This window comes from Hyperolius riggenbachi, chromosome 2, assembly GCF_040937935.1.
Source record: "Hyperolius riggenbachi isolate aHypRig1 chromosome 2, aHypRig1.pri, whole genome shotgun sequence".
NCBI lineage: Eukaryota > Metazoa > Chordata > Amphibia > Anura > Hyperoliidae > Hyperolius > Hyperolius riggenbachi.
The window spans coordinates 317,732,640-317,750,548 of record NC_090647.1 but is presented as its reverse complement, the minus strand read 5'-3'; the positions used below and the strand labels follow the sequence as shown (position 1 = coordinate 317,750,548).

At 40.2% G+C, this 17,909-nt stretch overlaps 1 protein-coding gene across 1 annotated transcript in view; it reads right to left on the bottom strand.

Moving 5' to 3' along the window:
- Window positions 1-337: 337 nt before the first annotated feature.
- The window catches only part of LOC137544395 (myosin-binding protein H-like), a 125,513-nt gene continuing 107,941 nt past the window's right edge, over window positions 338-17,909 (bottom strand). The window contains exons 4-11 of the mRNA XM_068265462.1: window positions 17,266-17,354; window positions 12,393-12,588; window positions 9,137-9,276; window positions 6,141-6,300; window positions 4,086-4,222; window positions 3,800-3,986; window positions 685-713; window positions 338-488 (exon numbers count right to left, since the gene is read on the bottom strand). Of these exons, the coding sequence (XP_068121563.1) occupies window positions 703-713; window positions 3,800-3,986; window positions 4,086-4,222; window positions 6,141-6,300; window positions 9,137-9,276; window positions 12,393-12,588; window positions 17,266-17,354 (920 nt within the window). The 3' untranslated portion in view covers window positions 338-488; window positions 685-702. The remainder of the gene's footprint in view (window positions 489-684; window positions 714-3,799; window positions 3,987-4,085; window positions 4,223-6,140; window positions 6,301-9,136; window positions 9,277-12,392; window positions 12,589-17,265; window positions 17,355-17,909) is intronic.

Genomic DNA, 17,909 nt, shown 5'->3' with positions numbered 1-17,909 from the left:
ATATCATGTTCCAGCTTTATGTGACAGAATAAAGATGCAGTTTCTTGTTGCAGAGCAAAAGAAAGTTCCAAGGTAGGGAGCTTCAACAACAGACTACAAAATAAATAAAATCTGGGGAATAGAGAAAAGTACAGTTTTTTAATCCTGTAGCAGAACAAATTGTGAGATTTGTGGATGTTTCAGCTTCAATTTAAGTACATCATTCACTAGTTTAACCTTGTGATGCCTCAATGTGAAAGCGGAACCTTCTGGCAAAATCATCATGCTTGTCCATGCCAGCAACACTACTGTAGCATCAGATATAAATGATTTCATATTAGTTAAAAAAGAATTATACTTTTATTTTGCCCAATGCATTTTATTAGCCAACCTATAGATCTATTGTTTTGTGAACATCCAAATAAACCACAGCATGTAAAAGTCATCATATGTTGTATATGAAAGGCTAACAAAATATATTTCTAGATTTAGGAACAGCGACGTCCAACCTAAAAACAAGAGAAAAAAAAAATGAATGTTACATAACAGTCGCACCTGAATTATACATTGACATGTAGATAAAAAAAAAAGTAAATAAAGTAATGGTGTGCATCAATATATTACAACAGCGAGATATTTATTCGGACCAAACTATCTACAGTGTATAGACAGATCTCCTATATTTATATAATTTTAAATACTTACATTATCTTCCCATATAATTTACTGTGTTGCTGAAAAACAAAACAATACACAATTAATGTTAGTATAAAAAAATTACAGTCTCCCAAAAGAGAGTTAATATAAAAAGCTGAGATGGCATCTTAAAGAGAACTCCAAAAGTTAAAAAAGCATGTTTTTCTCAGATAGGTGTAAAATTCAGTGATGATTCTTTTGCATTTTTGCCTGTCTTTTATCTTGAATTTTCCTGAAATAATCCATATGGCCACACTACTTGCTTAGGGATGACAACAGGACTTAAAGAAAATCTTAAGTGAAAAAACCTTATGATATAATGAATTGTATGTGTAGTACGGATAATGAATAGAACATTTGTTGCAAAGAAAATAGTCTCATATTGTTTTCTAGTACTAGAAGAGTTAAAAAAAACCTTCAGTTATCTATGTAAAAGAGCTTTTCTGAGCTATTTGACCCACCGAATACAGTCCTGTATTCTGAAGCACTTAACCTCCCTGCCATTCTGAAAAGGTTTTTTTTGCATAATTTTTTTTTCTATCATGTAGCTAGCCTAGCGCTAGCTACATGATGCCCCCCTCCCTGGGCTATAGGTCAGTCATATGGGCATACAGCCTGACCTACAGTCATTGACCAGACAAGCCTGACAGGCATATTGTGTTGCTTTTGATACAGCAATAACTTTTTATTACCTATGCCAGTTGTTACCAACCTTTTTGAAGTCCTGACACAGGACATATGTATAGGTAGTATAGCTGCCCCAGTATAGGTAGTATAGCTGCCCCAGTATAGGTAGTAGAGCTGCCCCAGTATAGGTAAATAGGTAGTAGGGCTGCCCCAGTATAGGTAGTATAACTGCCCCAGTATAGGTAGTAGAGCTGCCCCAGTATAGGTAGTAGAGCTGCCCCAGTATAGGTAGTAGGGCTGCCCCAGTATAGGTAGTATAACTGCCCCAGTATAGGTAGTAGAGCTGCCCCAGTATAGGTAGTAGAGCTGCCCCAGTATAGGTAGTAGAGGTGCCCCAGTATAGGTAGTAGAGGTGCCCCAGTATAGGTAGTAGAGGTGCCCCAGTATGAGTAATATAGATGTCGCAGTATAGGAAGTATAGTATGCCTCCAGTATAGTTAGATGTCCATCCTGCTTCCCCCTCCGTTTCCGCGGCCGCTGCTCGTGTATCTTTCTGAACTGGCGGACGTTCCTCTATGCGAGTACCGAGCCGGCCCCTCTCCTCCGTCACAGGCTCTTCACTCTCTGCTTCTCCCCGCCTCCTCTCCGTCCATAGATAGCTACAAGAAAATGGCCACCGATGTCCGCATTTGTGGACCTCGGCAGCCATTTTCTTGTAGCACTGCTCTAATTACAAACGGAGCAGAGGCTGGGAGAAGTAGGGAGAGACAGAGCGGTTGGCGAACTGCGACACATACCCGATGCTGTGCACATGGGTTGGGAATCACTGAACTATGCCATCAAACTGATACATATATTGTTGTTTTTTTCAGGACATTCTAGGCTTTCTTTAGTTAACTTTTTTTTTCCAAGTATTATTTAATTTCACAGTCAATTTATCAGGGAAAATTATACATTTTTTCATCTTTCCCTCTTCCTAACTTTTACAAGACAAGTGCCACAGTTTTAAAACACCTCAAAATACATTTGGCAATACCATACACACCATATTTCATCACTAGTTGGGCATGTAGCTTACCATTATTGATAGCCTGTGCGTCTGTAGTGATTGCATGCGATTGCTAGGGAGCACAGTTTGGCGACCCCAGCTGTAAGATGCATTGCTAGGCAACAACAATTCAATGCATCTAAATGGCGTTGGGTCCACAAATCATACAGCCAAGTATAGTTAACAGATTGGTAGGGGTTAAAATTTAGAAAAAAAAACAAAAACACTTTATTATTTTATTTTACACTGTCACTTTAATAAAAAAAATCCTTTTCTTTTCACTGCAACTTTCTGTGAATGAATTCGCAATGGGATCAATGCACGAGCATGCACCCGCATGATTGCAGCAGCTGCAGTTTTTAGTGCTGCATGCAAGTCTCATGTCCAGGATCCTGTAGTGTAGCTAATTTGGATGTAAGATTTACATCCAAAAATCATAAGTGGTTAAAAGACAGAGTGTGGTTTTAAAACTGCGACAGTATGATACAATGGTATAGAAAAAAAAAGCTTTATAAATGAAAATAAAAACATGAGATTCTTTTCTCTGCTACTAATGTTTTGGACATCTGAGGTCCCTGGTCTGCGTGGGTCTTCCTTCATAGGTTCTGACTTAGCAACTTTCCCTAGTAGAATGTCATGTTTGGCTTGCGCTTATGCTCCAATAAGGAATCGTGCTGTTCATTTATGTATGATTTACTCCGCATAGTTACAGCTACAGTTTATTCTTCCTCTCTTTTCTTACGGAGATGGCTACTTTTTTATTCTTCTTGGATCTACTGGTACCGTATTACTCGTGTTGCATTGTCTTTTTGAAAACTTTTTCTTAAATAAACATCTTAACTGAAAAAAATGCACACACGGGATAATACAATACAGATGCTAACGCAAATGCAAATGCAAGATTGTTAGTGTTAAAGAGCCCTAAATGATACAGACATAAACAGGTACAATTAAAAAACTAATGTGGAGATCTGCATTTGGGATTTATATTATTATTGGTTTCTCAAAATTTTGAACTAAACGGTAGGCATTAAGCTCTCTTTAAAAACATATAGGTGTCACCAACATGTAAGTACAGTAAAACCCCCGCTATCCGGAACTCAGGCATCTGGCAATTTCAACCAACCGGCATGCCTGAGGGCGGAACTTTATTGTTTTGCAGAGTGGTGCGCAGCAGATGCAACTTTCAAAAGCAGCTGGGAGCTGCAGGAAGTATAGTAGACGGCGCCTGGAGGGTTTTGTAAGTAGCTTCTGCTGTGCAGCGCTCTGCACAGGGGGAGGTTAGTGTTATTTTAGGGCCGCTTGCTTGACTTCTCAAGCCACCAGCATGCACACATACCCGGCATCAGTCAGTTCCTGCCTGCGGAGTCTTACTGTATTACTACTGTGCCATTTTCTCTTTGCTGTAAGTTTCATATTTCATGGTTAGTTCATATTCATTACTCTTACTTTTAACATTGAGCCTGCAGTCTACAGTTGCTTCTCCCAGAGGGTTGATGGCTTTGCAGGTATACACACCACCATCATAAGGGCTGGGCTTACGGATTTCCAGAGAACACACTCCTTGGTTCACAAGACAGCGGAATTTGGGGTCCTCACCGATTAGCATTTGATTTTTCATCCAGACAATTTTAGGCTTTAAATAAAAAAAAAAATATGTTAATTATATAAGTAAAATATTGTGCTAAGCTACAGGTCATAATAACAATCTGTAGTGCAGAGCTATATGTCTTACCTTGGGACTGCCACGTACACTGCAGACTAATTTAGTAGTGTACCCATGTGTGGTTGTTCGGTCATTAAGAGGCTGAGTAAACTTGGGAGCTTCTCTCAAAATACATTCTTTGAACTCTGGAGGCTTGTAAGTACTTGCTGTAAAATACACAATGGGAAAATAAATAATGTTGGGAAAACGGTGGAAAAACTTATGAACCTCGGAGCATAACTGCTAAAAAAACAGGCATAAAGACAGTCATCCAAAGGTGGATGAGTAGATAGATAGATACAGTTAACACTTAACCCTAACCTACAAAGCTCTCCACAATCTCTCTCCCTTGTACATCTCCTCACTAGTTTCCGAATAAAAACCCAATCGCAATCTCAGATCTGCAAACACACTCTTTTGTCCTCTAGAATTTCTTCCTTGTATTCACTTATTCAAGATTTTACATGTGCTTCATCCCTCCTATGGAATGCCCTTCCACAGCACATCTGTCACACTCCCACCTTTGATATCTTTAAATGTAACCCTCACTTTTTCTGATAAGCATACGCTCTACCTTAGGCCATTTTCCCTTTGACCTAAGTTGCATTCCTACTAAATATCCTAAAAACACACTGCCTCTAGGTATGATTATTGTATACTACCCCACTTCTTGCTCCCCCCATTCCTTTAGATTGTAAGCTTGCAAGGGCTGGGCTCTCTCACCCTTTTGTGTCTTGGATTTTGTTATACATTTTATTCATTATGTTGCTTTTGTCACTTTAATTATCTGTATATAATTCTGTATTTTGTACCAATTCTGTATTTTGTATACTGGTGTATACCATTGTCTATTATTATGTACCCTGTGGTTGTCTCTTACTTTGTACACTGTCCTGGAATATGTTAGCGCTTTATGAATCAATAATAATAAAAAATGATAGATAGATAGAAAGGTCATATGTGTGATCACAGAAGGAATCATGCCGACACCATTCAAAGTAATTAGTAATTCTGTAATGGGTATAAGGCCTCTTGCACACTGCAAGTGATTCCGATTCCGATTCCGCTTTTTAATCAGTTTTTACATCAGATTCAGATTCCGATTTGCAGTGTGCAGGGAGCAAACTGCAAATCGGAATCGGAATCGGATGTAAAAGCTGATTAAAAAGCGGAATCTGAATCGGAATCACTTGCAGTGTGCAAGAGGCCTTAGACATAAGGCAACGTTTCGGAGCCTAACCTCCTTTAAGACTTGCCATGGTCTAGGTCTTGTTACTGTTTTTTTTTCACATGCTCAGCAAATTTGGTGATTCTAGCATGTATGGGGGCTTTGCAATTAACCAAGATATAGATACAGTATATAGAGATAGAGATATTTTAAGATTTTCGTGAGAGTGGTCCTTTAATAGATTTCTGTCTAAATCTATTAAAATTAAGTTTGCCATGTAGGATAGGAGTTAATCACTAAATCACTGCTATTTTCAGTTCCAATCAAATAGGGATTGATAAGTTTGGCATTCTGAGCCATAATCAATCATGCAGAGCCGAGCCAAGGTCCTTCAGCACCGAAGGCTGAGACAGCAAAGTGCGCCCCTCCATCCCTCCCACTCCAGCCGTCACACACTGATTGCTATTAGACTAATAGGTGCCCCAGGGCCCCCAACCTCCCCAACACCTTAATCTCCAGTTATCTGGCTTGCAGTCACTGTCATGTATCCTCTTTTCTTATTTCTTTCTGCTTCAAACACAATTGGGAATGACAGCTGAATGAATTGTGCGCCCCCTCCTACACTGCGCCCTGAGGCTGGAGCCTCTCCAGCCTCGGCCCGGCCCTGCAATCATGTTTACGACTGTTAGTAAATCAATACCACGGTATTTAGGAAACTGAAACTTTACAGGGTACAAGTTATTGGTTCCCCCCTAAATTGGCACTAGACTACATACTGTAAGGACTAGATTGTGAGCTCCTCTGAGGGACAGTCAGTGAGGACTGGAGACTAAATTCTAAGTAAAGTGTTGTGGAAGATGTTGGCACTCCATACTGTAAATACTAAATAATAATAATGCTAAACAATAATAATGTACCTGGCTTCTTCACAGTGGCACACTCTTTAGTTACAGTAGCTTTCTCACTAAGGCCACACAGGTTCTCAGAGAATACCCTGAAGTGGTAGGAGTTTCCAATGATCAAGTCAGAAACAGTGCAGTTAGTTTGGCGATAATTCTCAAGGACAGTAAACCATTCCTGAAAAACACAATTTCTTCATTAAAAATGCATACATTAAGTGTATTGCTTGCAGCTAAAAAAGAAAAAAAAACCTGAAAATATAAATACATTTTTTCTAAAGTGTAAATGTACTGATATGCAAATATTTTTATTAGATAATACAACCATCCAATTATTGGTCCAAATAAATTGTCTGCCCATAACTACTCTTTCTGTAGCCTTTGAATGAGCAAGAGAGAGGAATGCCCATGTAACTGATCTTATTTGACAAAGTTTACACAGTGCCCTTGTGAAGTCATTTGGGAAGTGGAAGAGAATGAAGGAGGCATCCTGTGCGCTGATTGCAGAAGCTTTCACTGCTGTCTCCAGAGAAGCAGAACTTCAATGGGCGCTAAGTTTTCACCCTCACATGTCACTTTATGGTGTGGTGGGGGACAGGGCCGGATTTACCATAAGGCACTGTAGGCACGTGTCTACAGGCGCCTGATGATGGAAAGGCGGCTCAGTCACCTCCCTTAGTCCCGAGGAGAGCATAAATGAGAGGTTACTTGCCTGACTTTCAGCATTCAACTGACCAGATCTCCCTTCAGACAGGGGCATCACTAGCTACTTAATACTTAATCTGGCTACCTAATACTACGGGGCACCTGGAGCTACCTATGAGGGGCAAGGGAAGTAAGGGAGAAGTGACAGCTGGGCCAGCCAGCACACTTTTAGTGTGGTTCAGCGGGATTTGTAGGTTCATGGATGGCAAGGTTTAGATTGCCAGGACATCTGTGCCTATAGGCTCCTGTGATGTATATCCGGGCCTGGTGGGGGAGCTTGCAGAGAAGTCCAGAGCTCTGAGGCTACCTCCACCGCTTACATTTGATAAGGGCGCCTATTTAAAATGGTGCAGGATAGCGGTAGTAGAATATCTGTAATTTTACAGCTATTCGACTACTTCATTCATATTGTAAAATATTGGCAATATTTACCAATATTTTACTATAACCTAACTTCTCCATACTCTCACACAGAACCTTCCCCTGGTGACTAACACTTAACGGGAACCTAAACTGAGAAGGAGATGGATTTTTCCTTTTAAAATAATACCAGTTCCCTGACTCTCCAGCTAATTCTGTGTCTAATACTTTTAGTCACAGCACCTCAATAAGCATGCAGATCAGGTGCTCTGACTGAAGTCGGACTGGATTTGCTGCATGCTTGTTTCAGGTCTGTGATTCAGCCACTATTACAGTCAAAGAGATCAGCAGGACTGCCAGGAAACATCCATATCCCTCTCAGTTTAAAAGGAAACATCCATATCCCTCTCAGTTTAGGTTCCCTTTAACTACCTCCCTGGTGGTGCCTTACCTTAATGCCTTTTCCCGGTACGTGCCTAACCCTAACTCCCCCCCAGTGGGTGCATAACTCTAACTCCCCCCCCCCCCCTGCTGGGTGCCTAACCCTAAATCCCCCCCCCCCCCCCCCCCGTGAGTTCCTAACCTTAACCTCCCCAACTAACCTTAACCCCATGGGCAACTACTTAATGCCAGGATGTAACCTATTTTTAAAAAAGTGCTATTTGTAACTGCAATTCACGTGGTAGGCAACCCCCCATTTCAACTGCTCCAACCCCCACTTGTGTTGCCTTGGCCCACCCCCAGTTCTGCGGCCACCTATCAAGCTGTGGATGCTGAGTTGGGGTGGGCCACAGCAACACAGGTGGGGGTGGTCTCAGAGAACATTTCACCAGGCTTCAGACATAAACTGCCGTGATAGTTTTTTAATTTCAGGGCAAACGTGAGAGTTATTCACCCGTTCGATTGCAGATCCCCTATTAGGGGACAAGAAAGTCTACATTAACAATTACCTTAATTATATTGGAATTACTCTTAAAAATCAGGGAAGCTGTGCATTTAACTGATAACTTTTTTTCGTAACTATCCAGCAAATAATTGTTTGTAAAGGTTCTTATGGTGTGGTGAATCTATTGGAGCAGAGAGGATATTTTGACTTTAGTTTCACTTTACCTCAGCAATATAAAATATACATTATATATGTTTACTGCCCTGTTAATGGTCAGGTTGGCAGACTAGCTCCTTATTTGAGTTGACTTGTATGGTGCCAGTTCCATGGGGTGTGTTCAAACTTTTTACATGCAAAATAGCACTGCGCAATGATAATGAAGACTTTCTATTTTTTTTTTTTTTTTACACTTTTACCAGCTAAAAGGAAACACATTTACAGAAATTGAGACCATGTTTGAAGAATTCCTGCAAAATTTTCAAATTCTGTTCAAGCCTTAAAGAAAACCTGTACTGAAAATAAAAGTCAAAATAGGCATACACAAGTCATATTTACCTTCCATGTAGTCTACTCCTCAGTGTCTTTCTCCTGTCCTGCGTCCTATTTATTCACTATGATCAAGGGAATTTTCCGTCCTCTATTTTGAAAATAGCCATTACCCATAACAGCTTTCTGGTCAGCACACAGTTAAACTGTAACATCGCCCACTTGAGCCATAGGGAAACATGGACATTGCCTGGTACATCCGTTTTCCTCTCAGCTATAACTGACAGCAACTGATATTTTACGGACAGCAACTGATATATTTCAGATCTGACAAAATATTGTCAGAACTGGAAGGGATTATTGTCAGAAGAAAATGGTGAGCTTCTGAGAGGAACTGATGGCAAGGTAACTCTGTAATTTTCATTTGAAGTTACCTCATGTGTTTATTTTAAATATTTTTACTCAGTACAGGTTCTCTTTAAGATTCCTTTAAGAGGGACTATAGTGAAAATAGCATAATGAATAAAATTGCTTATTTTTTAAAATATTAATTTACAAATTACAGATGAATGCTCACCCCAGTTTTCTTATCTGCTTTCTGTACAGTGTAGCCTGTAATTTCTGCATTGCCGTCATCCAATGGAGGAGTCCATTCAAGAGCGGCGTTGAATCCCCATACGTCCACCAACTTGATGCTCTTGGGTGGGCCAGGACGTTCTTTAAAGAAGAAAAAAAAATCCTTTGTTCAGACTCTAATTTTATCTGAAAGTGCATTTTGCTAACAGTTATCCGCCACACCATAAAAGCAAGTGTAGATTCTATGCCCAGGAATATAGAATGGCTCTTTGAAAATTAATGGAAATAGAAAGGTGGTCATTACACAGAACCTAGAGCTAATGTAATCTGGTGGTGCCAATACCTCCCGGACTACTAATAGCAAAAATATATTAACTGCTGTTAACCACCAGTGTCTGCACTGGGTTATGATTTAATCCTCAAGGAGTTGCTGATCGGTTTGGCAATGTGTAGTTCAGGCCCATCAGTACATGTTAGAGAATTTTTTTCTCATCGCCTCTAAAAAATACTGACGACAAAACAGAATGCCAGGGTTACCTTGGGTTATGTTCTGCTCTAGGAGTTCATTATTAACATTATTTTGCTTTTGCATTTAAAGCATTATAAGTTTCCTTATAGTGCTAATAGATAAAACTGAGAGTTTCCGCTTACAGCCCAGTTAATGGAAAAGCATTATGAGTCCACAGTAATATAGCCAATAGTTGCGTCAGGCATTAGCCCCCATATGAAATGAAATGGGCAACTATAACAGAATGCTGCTGAATGGTCCAATAGAATATTTATCGAATCATTTAATTTAGCATTCTAATAAAAAAAAGTTCATTTTATTGGATATATTTTGGCTTCATGTAAAAAAGTCCCAGGCTTTTGCAGATCAGAGGCCAGCAGGGGCATGGGGTTCCCCACTGGTTTATAATCAATTAATTCTCCCTGGCAACAGGAAGAACTTTAATTTCTACACGTGAACCAATGAGAGTGATCTATTGTAAACCAGTGGGGAGCCCCATGCTTCTGCCAGCCTCCGGCCTGTTTTTTTTTTTATTTTAGCCTTCGGTCTGTTTACTGGTTTCAGGACTGAGTGGAGGAATCAGTAGTGGCGGAAGTGAGGGACATGTGAGTATCTGCGTGTCAGCAGACAGTGGCGGAAGAGTGGATGAAGTGGATACTGTCCGTTCTCAAAGGCGTTCATTGCGCCTGTGCACCTCAAATTGTGTGGAAAAATGCATCAGGTCGGGACACGACAAATGGATACATTTTTTTAACAAGTGGAAGAAGATCCTATTTTGAACAATAGGATCCGCTTCCTGCATTGAACAGAGGTGCAGAAAACGTACATGTGGAAAGTGTCAACCAAGCCTAACAGTCTGTACAGCTGTTGTTTGATTGCCATTCAATGAATTAAGCCTTGTACACACACTAGAGGGATCTTGACTGAGGCAATCAGGCAGGAGCATCTCTGCTGAGAATCTAGCATGTGCATGGTAGCCCTGATGCATCGCAGAGAGATCTGGAGTGCCGGATCATCTCGACCTAGCCCAGGCCAAGCCCATTGTTTTTCTACTTACCCCTCTCACTCCATTGTGGGTGCCACCATTATCTTTCCACCACACTACAGTATATAGCAACAAAAAGTGTCTCTAGCTAGGTCAGTTACGTGTCTGTACACAAGTTGGCCCTCAACTGCATCCAGGGGATCAAGTCCAAATGCCTGCAAGTGACAGCAGTTGTGCATATGTATAAACATTTAGAAGAAGATGTTAACCTGGCCATATACTTTAGAGTTTTTTTTAACATATTAGCTTTTAAATGTGAAGAAACATGAGTCTAATAAAAGGCTCAAAGAGAACAAATGATTGATTTCTGATCAAATATTCCAGTACTGATTGGGATGCCAGTTCTTCCATAATAAAAGTGTAAGGGCAAACTAACACTTTCTGTAGGCCATAAGCTATTTCAGCTTTGAAATCCCTTCTAAGTAACCACCATCTATCTACCATTGATGTCTTTTGGAAGACTGTCATTTACCTATTGATGGCTGCAGGATCCATGTGAGGCACATTCTCCCCAGGCATACACCGATGCCATCTTAGCCACCTACCAGCCCCTCCCCGTCCCCCCCCCCCCTCACACACACAATAAATAAAACAATGGCGTGTGTCTGATATATTTCCTCTTCTAATTCTTCTCTAAATTATATTGAGCACAGTGAGTAGTTATTTGAGTAAAACATTTCCATTGATCCCTGTTAGAGCTTCTGTATCCTGTTCTGCTGTGTAGTCTATCGTATTAGTTGTGTCTTTGGCCTAATCCTTGGCTCTGCTGACCATGTGTCTGGCACTTGTTTGCTTGAAAACGTCTGATGAACTGTGATTAAAATACTGTCAGTCTTTACTTCTGCAAAGGCACTTTTTACTGAAGAGTCAGTACTTCACCTTGATTGCCTTTCAACTCACCAGCTGTTGCCAGTAAAGCATTGTGAATGGACATGCCTTGGAGTGTCAGTGTAACCCAGACCTCTTTGTATGGATCTCTAGCAGGTGGCACAACCCTTTTTACTCTTATCCCTTTAGGGCAGCAGTCAATTACCCCAGCTAATACGCAAGATATACACCCATTCTTTAAAAGTTTTATTTTCTGCAGTATTAATCAATATCACCTTAGCAGTTGTGAATGTTTGTGAAGATCTGGGGTGTTTCTCATTGTTGTGGTGCCCTAGGCAAAATATCCACCATCACCCTTTTTCCCATTCCTTGCATTCTGCTCCTACACTATCACAGTTTACTGCAATAACCCTTCATTGCAATTGCAAGCTATGAAAAAAAACATTGATTATTTTAAACTGATAAGCAGGGACAGAAACATTCATCAGCACTTTATATTCCAGACTCCTTAATTACCAACTCCTACTGTATATTTCTTGCAGAACATTGGGAGATGACAAAAAAAAAACAACAACAATGAACTTATTTAGCACATCTATAGCACCATTGTGGTTATAATTGGAGATACTGATTTACATGTTAAAGGGAAATTTCACTTGTTTAGTAAAACACAGGCAATTCGACTCTATGTATAATGAAAATCCTTATTCCCACTTTTGTACTTTGTGTTTAAGGCCACAAAGCATGCAGCTATATTCCAAAGTGTTTAGAAATCCTTCCAAATCCCCCTAAAAAAGCCTGTAGTAATATTCTGTGTATGAAACATTCTTTGACTATTACCAAAAAAAGATTAGGTTACATTTTCTCAATAGTTACCAGCAATTTTGATGTCAATCTTGGCTTTATCTTCCAGGTCATCAATCTTTACTACAACGTCATAGATTCCAGAATCTTTTCTCTCAGCTTTACGGATAAAAAGAATGGTATCGCTGTCGCTGTTCCTGACGCTGGCTTGTTTGGGATCTAAGGGTTGTCCGTTCTTAGTCCAGGTGACCTGAGGCTTTGGCTTTCCCTAGAAGATAGATAAGATATTGATCATATTAATTTTATTAAAAGAAATCAAAGTAGAGACTTATGGTACTTATCATTCTAATGCTAGCATTACCAGCATTGTGTACCATAAATTCATAACAGGAATCAATGAGCATTATCACACTATTCCAAGAGGGATGTAAATGTTTTCAGACCAGTTTCTGAGTGACATTAGCCTTGATGACAATGAAGGACATCCTGATTATTTGTGGTAATGCATAATTTAGACACGCATCACATCATGCTCCTCTCTAGTAAAAGGTTGGTAGATCACTTGTTTATCTGGCAGAAATAGATGAAAAGCTAATTATTTTTGATTATATAGAATAATATATTGCTAACCACTAGAGATGTGGGTTACCCTTTCAGAAAGGGTGCTTTTGCTTCATAGCATCTGGATGATAAGCTGTGCAGGTCAGTCCAAGGAGACAGTCTACATTTTCAAAAGTCCTTGCTTTGTTATTTTTGAAGGGGCAGATCAGGGAGGATAAGATTTATTTGGAAAATGGTGCTTAATGATTCGATTGGATACTTAATCACATTGCAGAAACTAAACATGTCTACCTGACTTTGGTTGCCCCCAGGACTTATGCACGCAAGATGTTGCATCGTAGGCTGAGGAACCCAATAAAGTACCAGAAAGTCAAAAAGAGACAAAGCCCAGGAACTAGGGTAGATGTCAATACCGAAGGTCAGATGTCAGTCCAGGGGTCAGGTAAATTTGAGGTCAGGAACAAGCCAGGGGTCATACTCTGCAGATCTAATGCCAGATGGATAACCAGGAATAGGAGAGGGATGCAGTCATAAATGTAAAGGCAATCCAAATGTTGTTTGAGGGTCAAGCAAAGAGTCATAACAAAGAAGCAGTCAGTAGCACCCTCAGAAGTTTATCACTAGTAAACTTTCCACTACCTGTCCAAAGGGTTGCAGTGCTGCATGATCAGGAAGTCACTCGATCGTACTTGCTTACAGAGGAAGCCAGCTGTATCAGCCAGCTCCCAAGAAGAGCCGGACTCAGCATGGAAAGATAGGAGAAGTGAGATGACACTGCTCTGTCATGTGCAGCGTTGTTTCTTATCCCGTCCCCATAGCAACTGAATGTGTCATATCTGCTGTAGCCGAAAGATTCATCTCTATGCGCTTATACACAGAACTGTTGCTCTAGGGGATTGGGTTCCCAAACCTAAGACAGTTATGTGCCCTTTTTCAGGCAAATAATTTACCAGTAAGCAATAGCTGATAGCTTGCTTTATATCTCTACCTACTTTTTATTACATATTCAAGTGCATAGCCAGGATCCAAGCCAAGGGGTATGCAAACAATCGTTGACCGATACAAAGCTACATTGGGACTGGGTTTGAGGTTGAACATATGGATGTAAGAAAAATCTTATTTAAGGTTTAAAGGGTATTATTATGTGCTGGCTTGCTGAACTGGCAGAGCCAGGTTTTGAACCTGGGTCGCCAGTGTCGGAGGCAGAGCCCTTGACCATTGCACTTTCCGGCCACTGCTGGTTTTCCCATATCCCAGCCACTGCTGGGAATTCCGTAACTATCTCACTGGAAAGATTCACTACCTGTGCAAAGGTAGTCACATCTCCTGTTACCAAATACTTCCTGTTATCAAACACTTCCTGATTGGACTTCAGTCCTGTCAGTTTAACCTCTCTTCCTATTTAAAGCAAGCCTCACTTCATACTGACACAGAGGCGCTCAAACCTATTGCTTGACCTACTGAGGTAAGTTATCTTCTACTTTATGCTTGCAGTTTATATTAATCCTTTTTTGCGTCCATATAAAGCTCTATATGCTGTCTGGGATTGGGAATAGACCGTGGCCTATACCCAGCTCTACCATGTAACTGTTTCATTTTGAGACATACAATATGAACCCTCCAATCTGTGAGCATTAAGCCTTAGCTATTTGATCACTGACATCTAAGCTTGTTTGTCTGGCCCTGTGTTTATGTGGGTGGAAAATGTTTTCTTGTAGCAATGCTGTATGTAGCAATTATTTTATGTGTTCTCTACCAATTATCTGCTGTGCCAATTGTTGCAATGCTGTGGGTAGTTATTTTGTTTTTATTCCAGTTGTGCTCCCATTTTTGCCTGAAGAAGTGGGGTCATGCCTGCGAAATGTGTTGCATTTGTGGAGTTGAATAAATTATCTGTCAATTCTGTTTTATTGAGACTCAAGTGAGTTTTCTTTTTTTGTAAGAGGGAGGTGAGTCCACCTTAACATCCCCCTCTGCTTTTAAATGTTTTTAAAACGTTTTACTCTACTCTGGTGCCTCTGTATACCGAGTTTTTGCTGATCTTCTAGTCCACCCTGGGTGGAGGGGTGCATCCCCATCTACTATCTACAGAGAGCGACTTCTTAACCTGAGTGGGGTCAGGTCCTAATGCTCCCCACCTGCATTTAAAGTGGTTGCCTATGGGTAACCCGTGTTTGTGAGTATATATACATAAAATTGTATTGAAGTCTTCATTTTACCTGACAATACTGCACCATATTGGGCTCTCGATTCTCTTCTTGTTTTTAAGCATATTGAAAAAATGTGTTTTATTTTAAATATTATCTTTAATAGTAGTCACAGTACATGGCTGGAACACAGAAATAAAAACAGCATGATTTACTTGAGGTAAATAGGTCAGCTGGATAGCGTACTTGTAAGGCCTTTGATGTGGGATGTGAGCCCTTGACCAGGGTTTGAATTCCGGCTCAAGCCAGTACATAAAACAGTAAGTTTTTTTGGGCAAGGCTCCCTAATGATCCTGGTGGTTCGTGGAGTGCACCCTAAGTGGCTGCAGCTCTGGTGATCTGAGTTCACCAGGAGAAAGGTGGCTTATAAATGTTGCGTCTTGTCTTGTCTAAAAAGCTTCTTTCGACAATTCTTCCATTCTCAACTTCATCATATAGTCATTCTTTGCTTTCTTCCATCTGCAAAGTTTGTACCTCACTACCACAGCAAAAACAATATCTAAGGTTGTATACACACATCCAATTTTGATTGCCCAATTTTATCACCGCTATGTAGTATGAGCGCTTACCTAGACAATCAGTTCTTGGCATTCAAACCTGCTAGCCCTTTATATGTTCCCTTTTTTTTGTCTGCCTATTTTTAGATAATATGATTTGGATGTTTATGAATCATATACTCCTGGTTGTTCTCTGTACATCACCTTGTATTATGCTTTTTTCCATTATGTCTGCTTATACATACTATGGAAAAATGTAATAAAAATGATACTATATATATAAAAATAAACAAACAAACCTGCTAACCCTCATACTTAATTGAAGTGGAAAAATTGGCCAGCCATTGGCCAATCAAAATTAGATGTGTACCAGACAATATTAAGAATAAGTAAAAGGAAATTAAACCTTCCACTGGCCTCTGTTGCTTAATATAGAGAAATGCACTTGTTTTCTTTTCGAAAGATGCACTCCCTGCGCCACCAATGAGCACCCAACTGTATTTTTAAACTCAAATCAATGAATGGACAGTGTTTAGGGACAGGGCTCTGTCTATCATAATGGAGTATTATCATCCTTACCATATATGTATATGAGGGAAATGCCCTATGCCATATTGTGGGAACAAGGGTGGAGGACAGTGCCCTAGTTACTAATAGATATGGATGTTTCCTTTGAAACAATACCAGTTGCATGGCAGTCCTGCTGATCTCTTTGGCTCACACCCGAAACAAGCATGACTTCAGTCAGAGCACCTGATCTGCATGCTTGTTCAGGGGCTGTGGCTGAAAGTATTAGAGACACAGGATCAGCAGGAGAGTCAGGCAACTGGTATTATTTTAAAAGAAAAAAAAAATCATATCCTTCTCAGTTTAGGTTCACTTTAAGCACAAAGCTACATAGTAAGGGTCGGGGTTCCTATAGTGACTTCCTGATTTACTGCAAGTAGGCCCAATCATGGACCTACATACACAGTCCCATGGTACACAGATTCCTCAAACATGCCTTTTTGCATAATAGCAGCAGATCACTGCTGATGAAGGTGACTTCAGACTGTGCAGCTAGTGTGTAAAATCCACAAGAAGGGGTGTGAAAGGCAGTTGAGGTTCAAGCTTGATTTATTTTAAGAAAGATAAACAAAAACAGTCACCGCAAACATGATTTCTGGAGTCATATGGAGAGACCTCTTTCTCCACACATAGGTTTCCATGCCCATGATTTTCCTAGCTGCTAAATGGGAGCTGTGTAGGCCCAGTGCATTATGGGACAGTCCAACAAACTTCCCTGCAAATATTGGTAGCTTTTGGTTGCAGCATGCCCAAGGAAGTTATATTGGTGGAGAAACTCACTTACCAGTACCACACACAAACTTCAACACTAGTGCACTGATGTGACAAAGCTATAAAGACTTCCCTTTGTGATCCCAAGTCCACTTTAAGAATGCTACAATGTCTTAAAATGAGACCCTGATCAGTAATTCTATATTCTTGTTTTTAGTTCCATTTTAACACAGTGGCAAGCCAATTGGGGTACAAAAGGTGAACCAGCACTGACACAGAGTTTATTGTAAAATCTACTCTGTATAGTTCATTTTTCTGAACTCTGATACCATCACCAATAATGCTGCCATTTGAGCAGCATATTTCAGCATGCATGGATATGATACAATTACAAAATATTACCTGGAATGGGATGACCAGATTTACAGCCTCTCCAACATGCTTCACAAATGTCTGGCGCAGGTTCCTTGGGAGGCGGATTTTGGGTCGATCTATAACACAAATATTTCGGGTCATTTATTGGGTTAATAAATATAAATAATAATTATCAGTACCAACCAGCAGTGGATCAGTGTATTAAAATAGATAAGCTTTAATGAAAGCTAGGCCTCTCTGCACTACACACCTTGTGTTATGTGCCATAGCTGCAAACACTTTAAATATGACACATGGGGCTTGATTTGCTAAACCGTGATAACTCATATCACGGCCGTTTTCGCACTCATTTTCACCATTGTGTGCAATCGCGGATTATCGTGCGCAATAGCAAATTTTCGCAAATTCGTGATTGCATGCGATAATTCGCGATTGCACGCGATAATTCACGAATGCAAAAATGAACGCGAAAACGGCCGTGATTTGAGGTATCACGGATTAGTGAATCAAGCCCATACTGTGCAGAATACTGTATATGTGCCTAATGCTAGGTGCAGACCATACAATTTTCTGTTAGATTCTTCTGTTAGATTTACCTACAACATGGAAAAAAGCTATCTGGCAGGTAAATCTAAGAGAAAATCTAACAGAAAATTGTATGGTGTGTACCT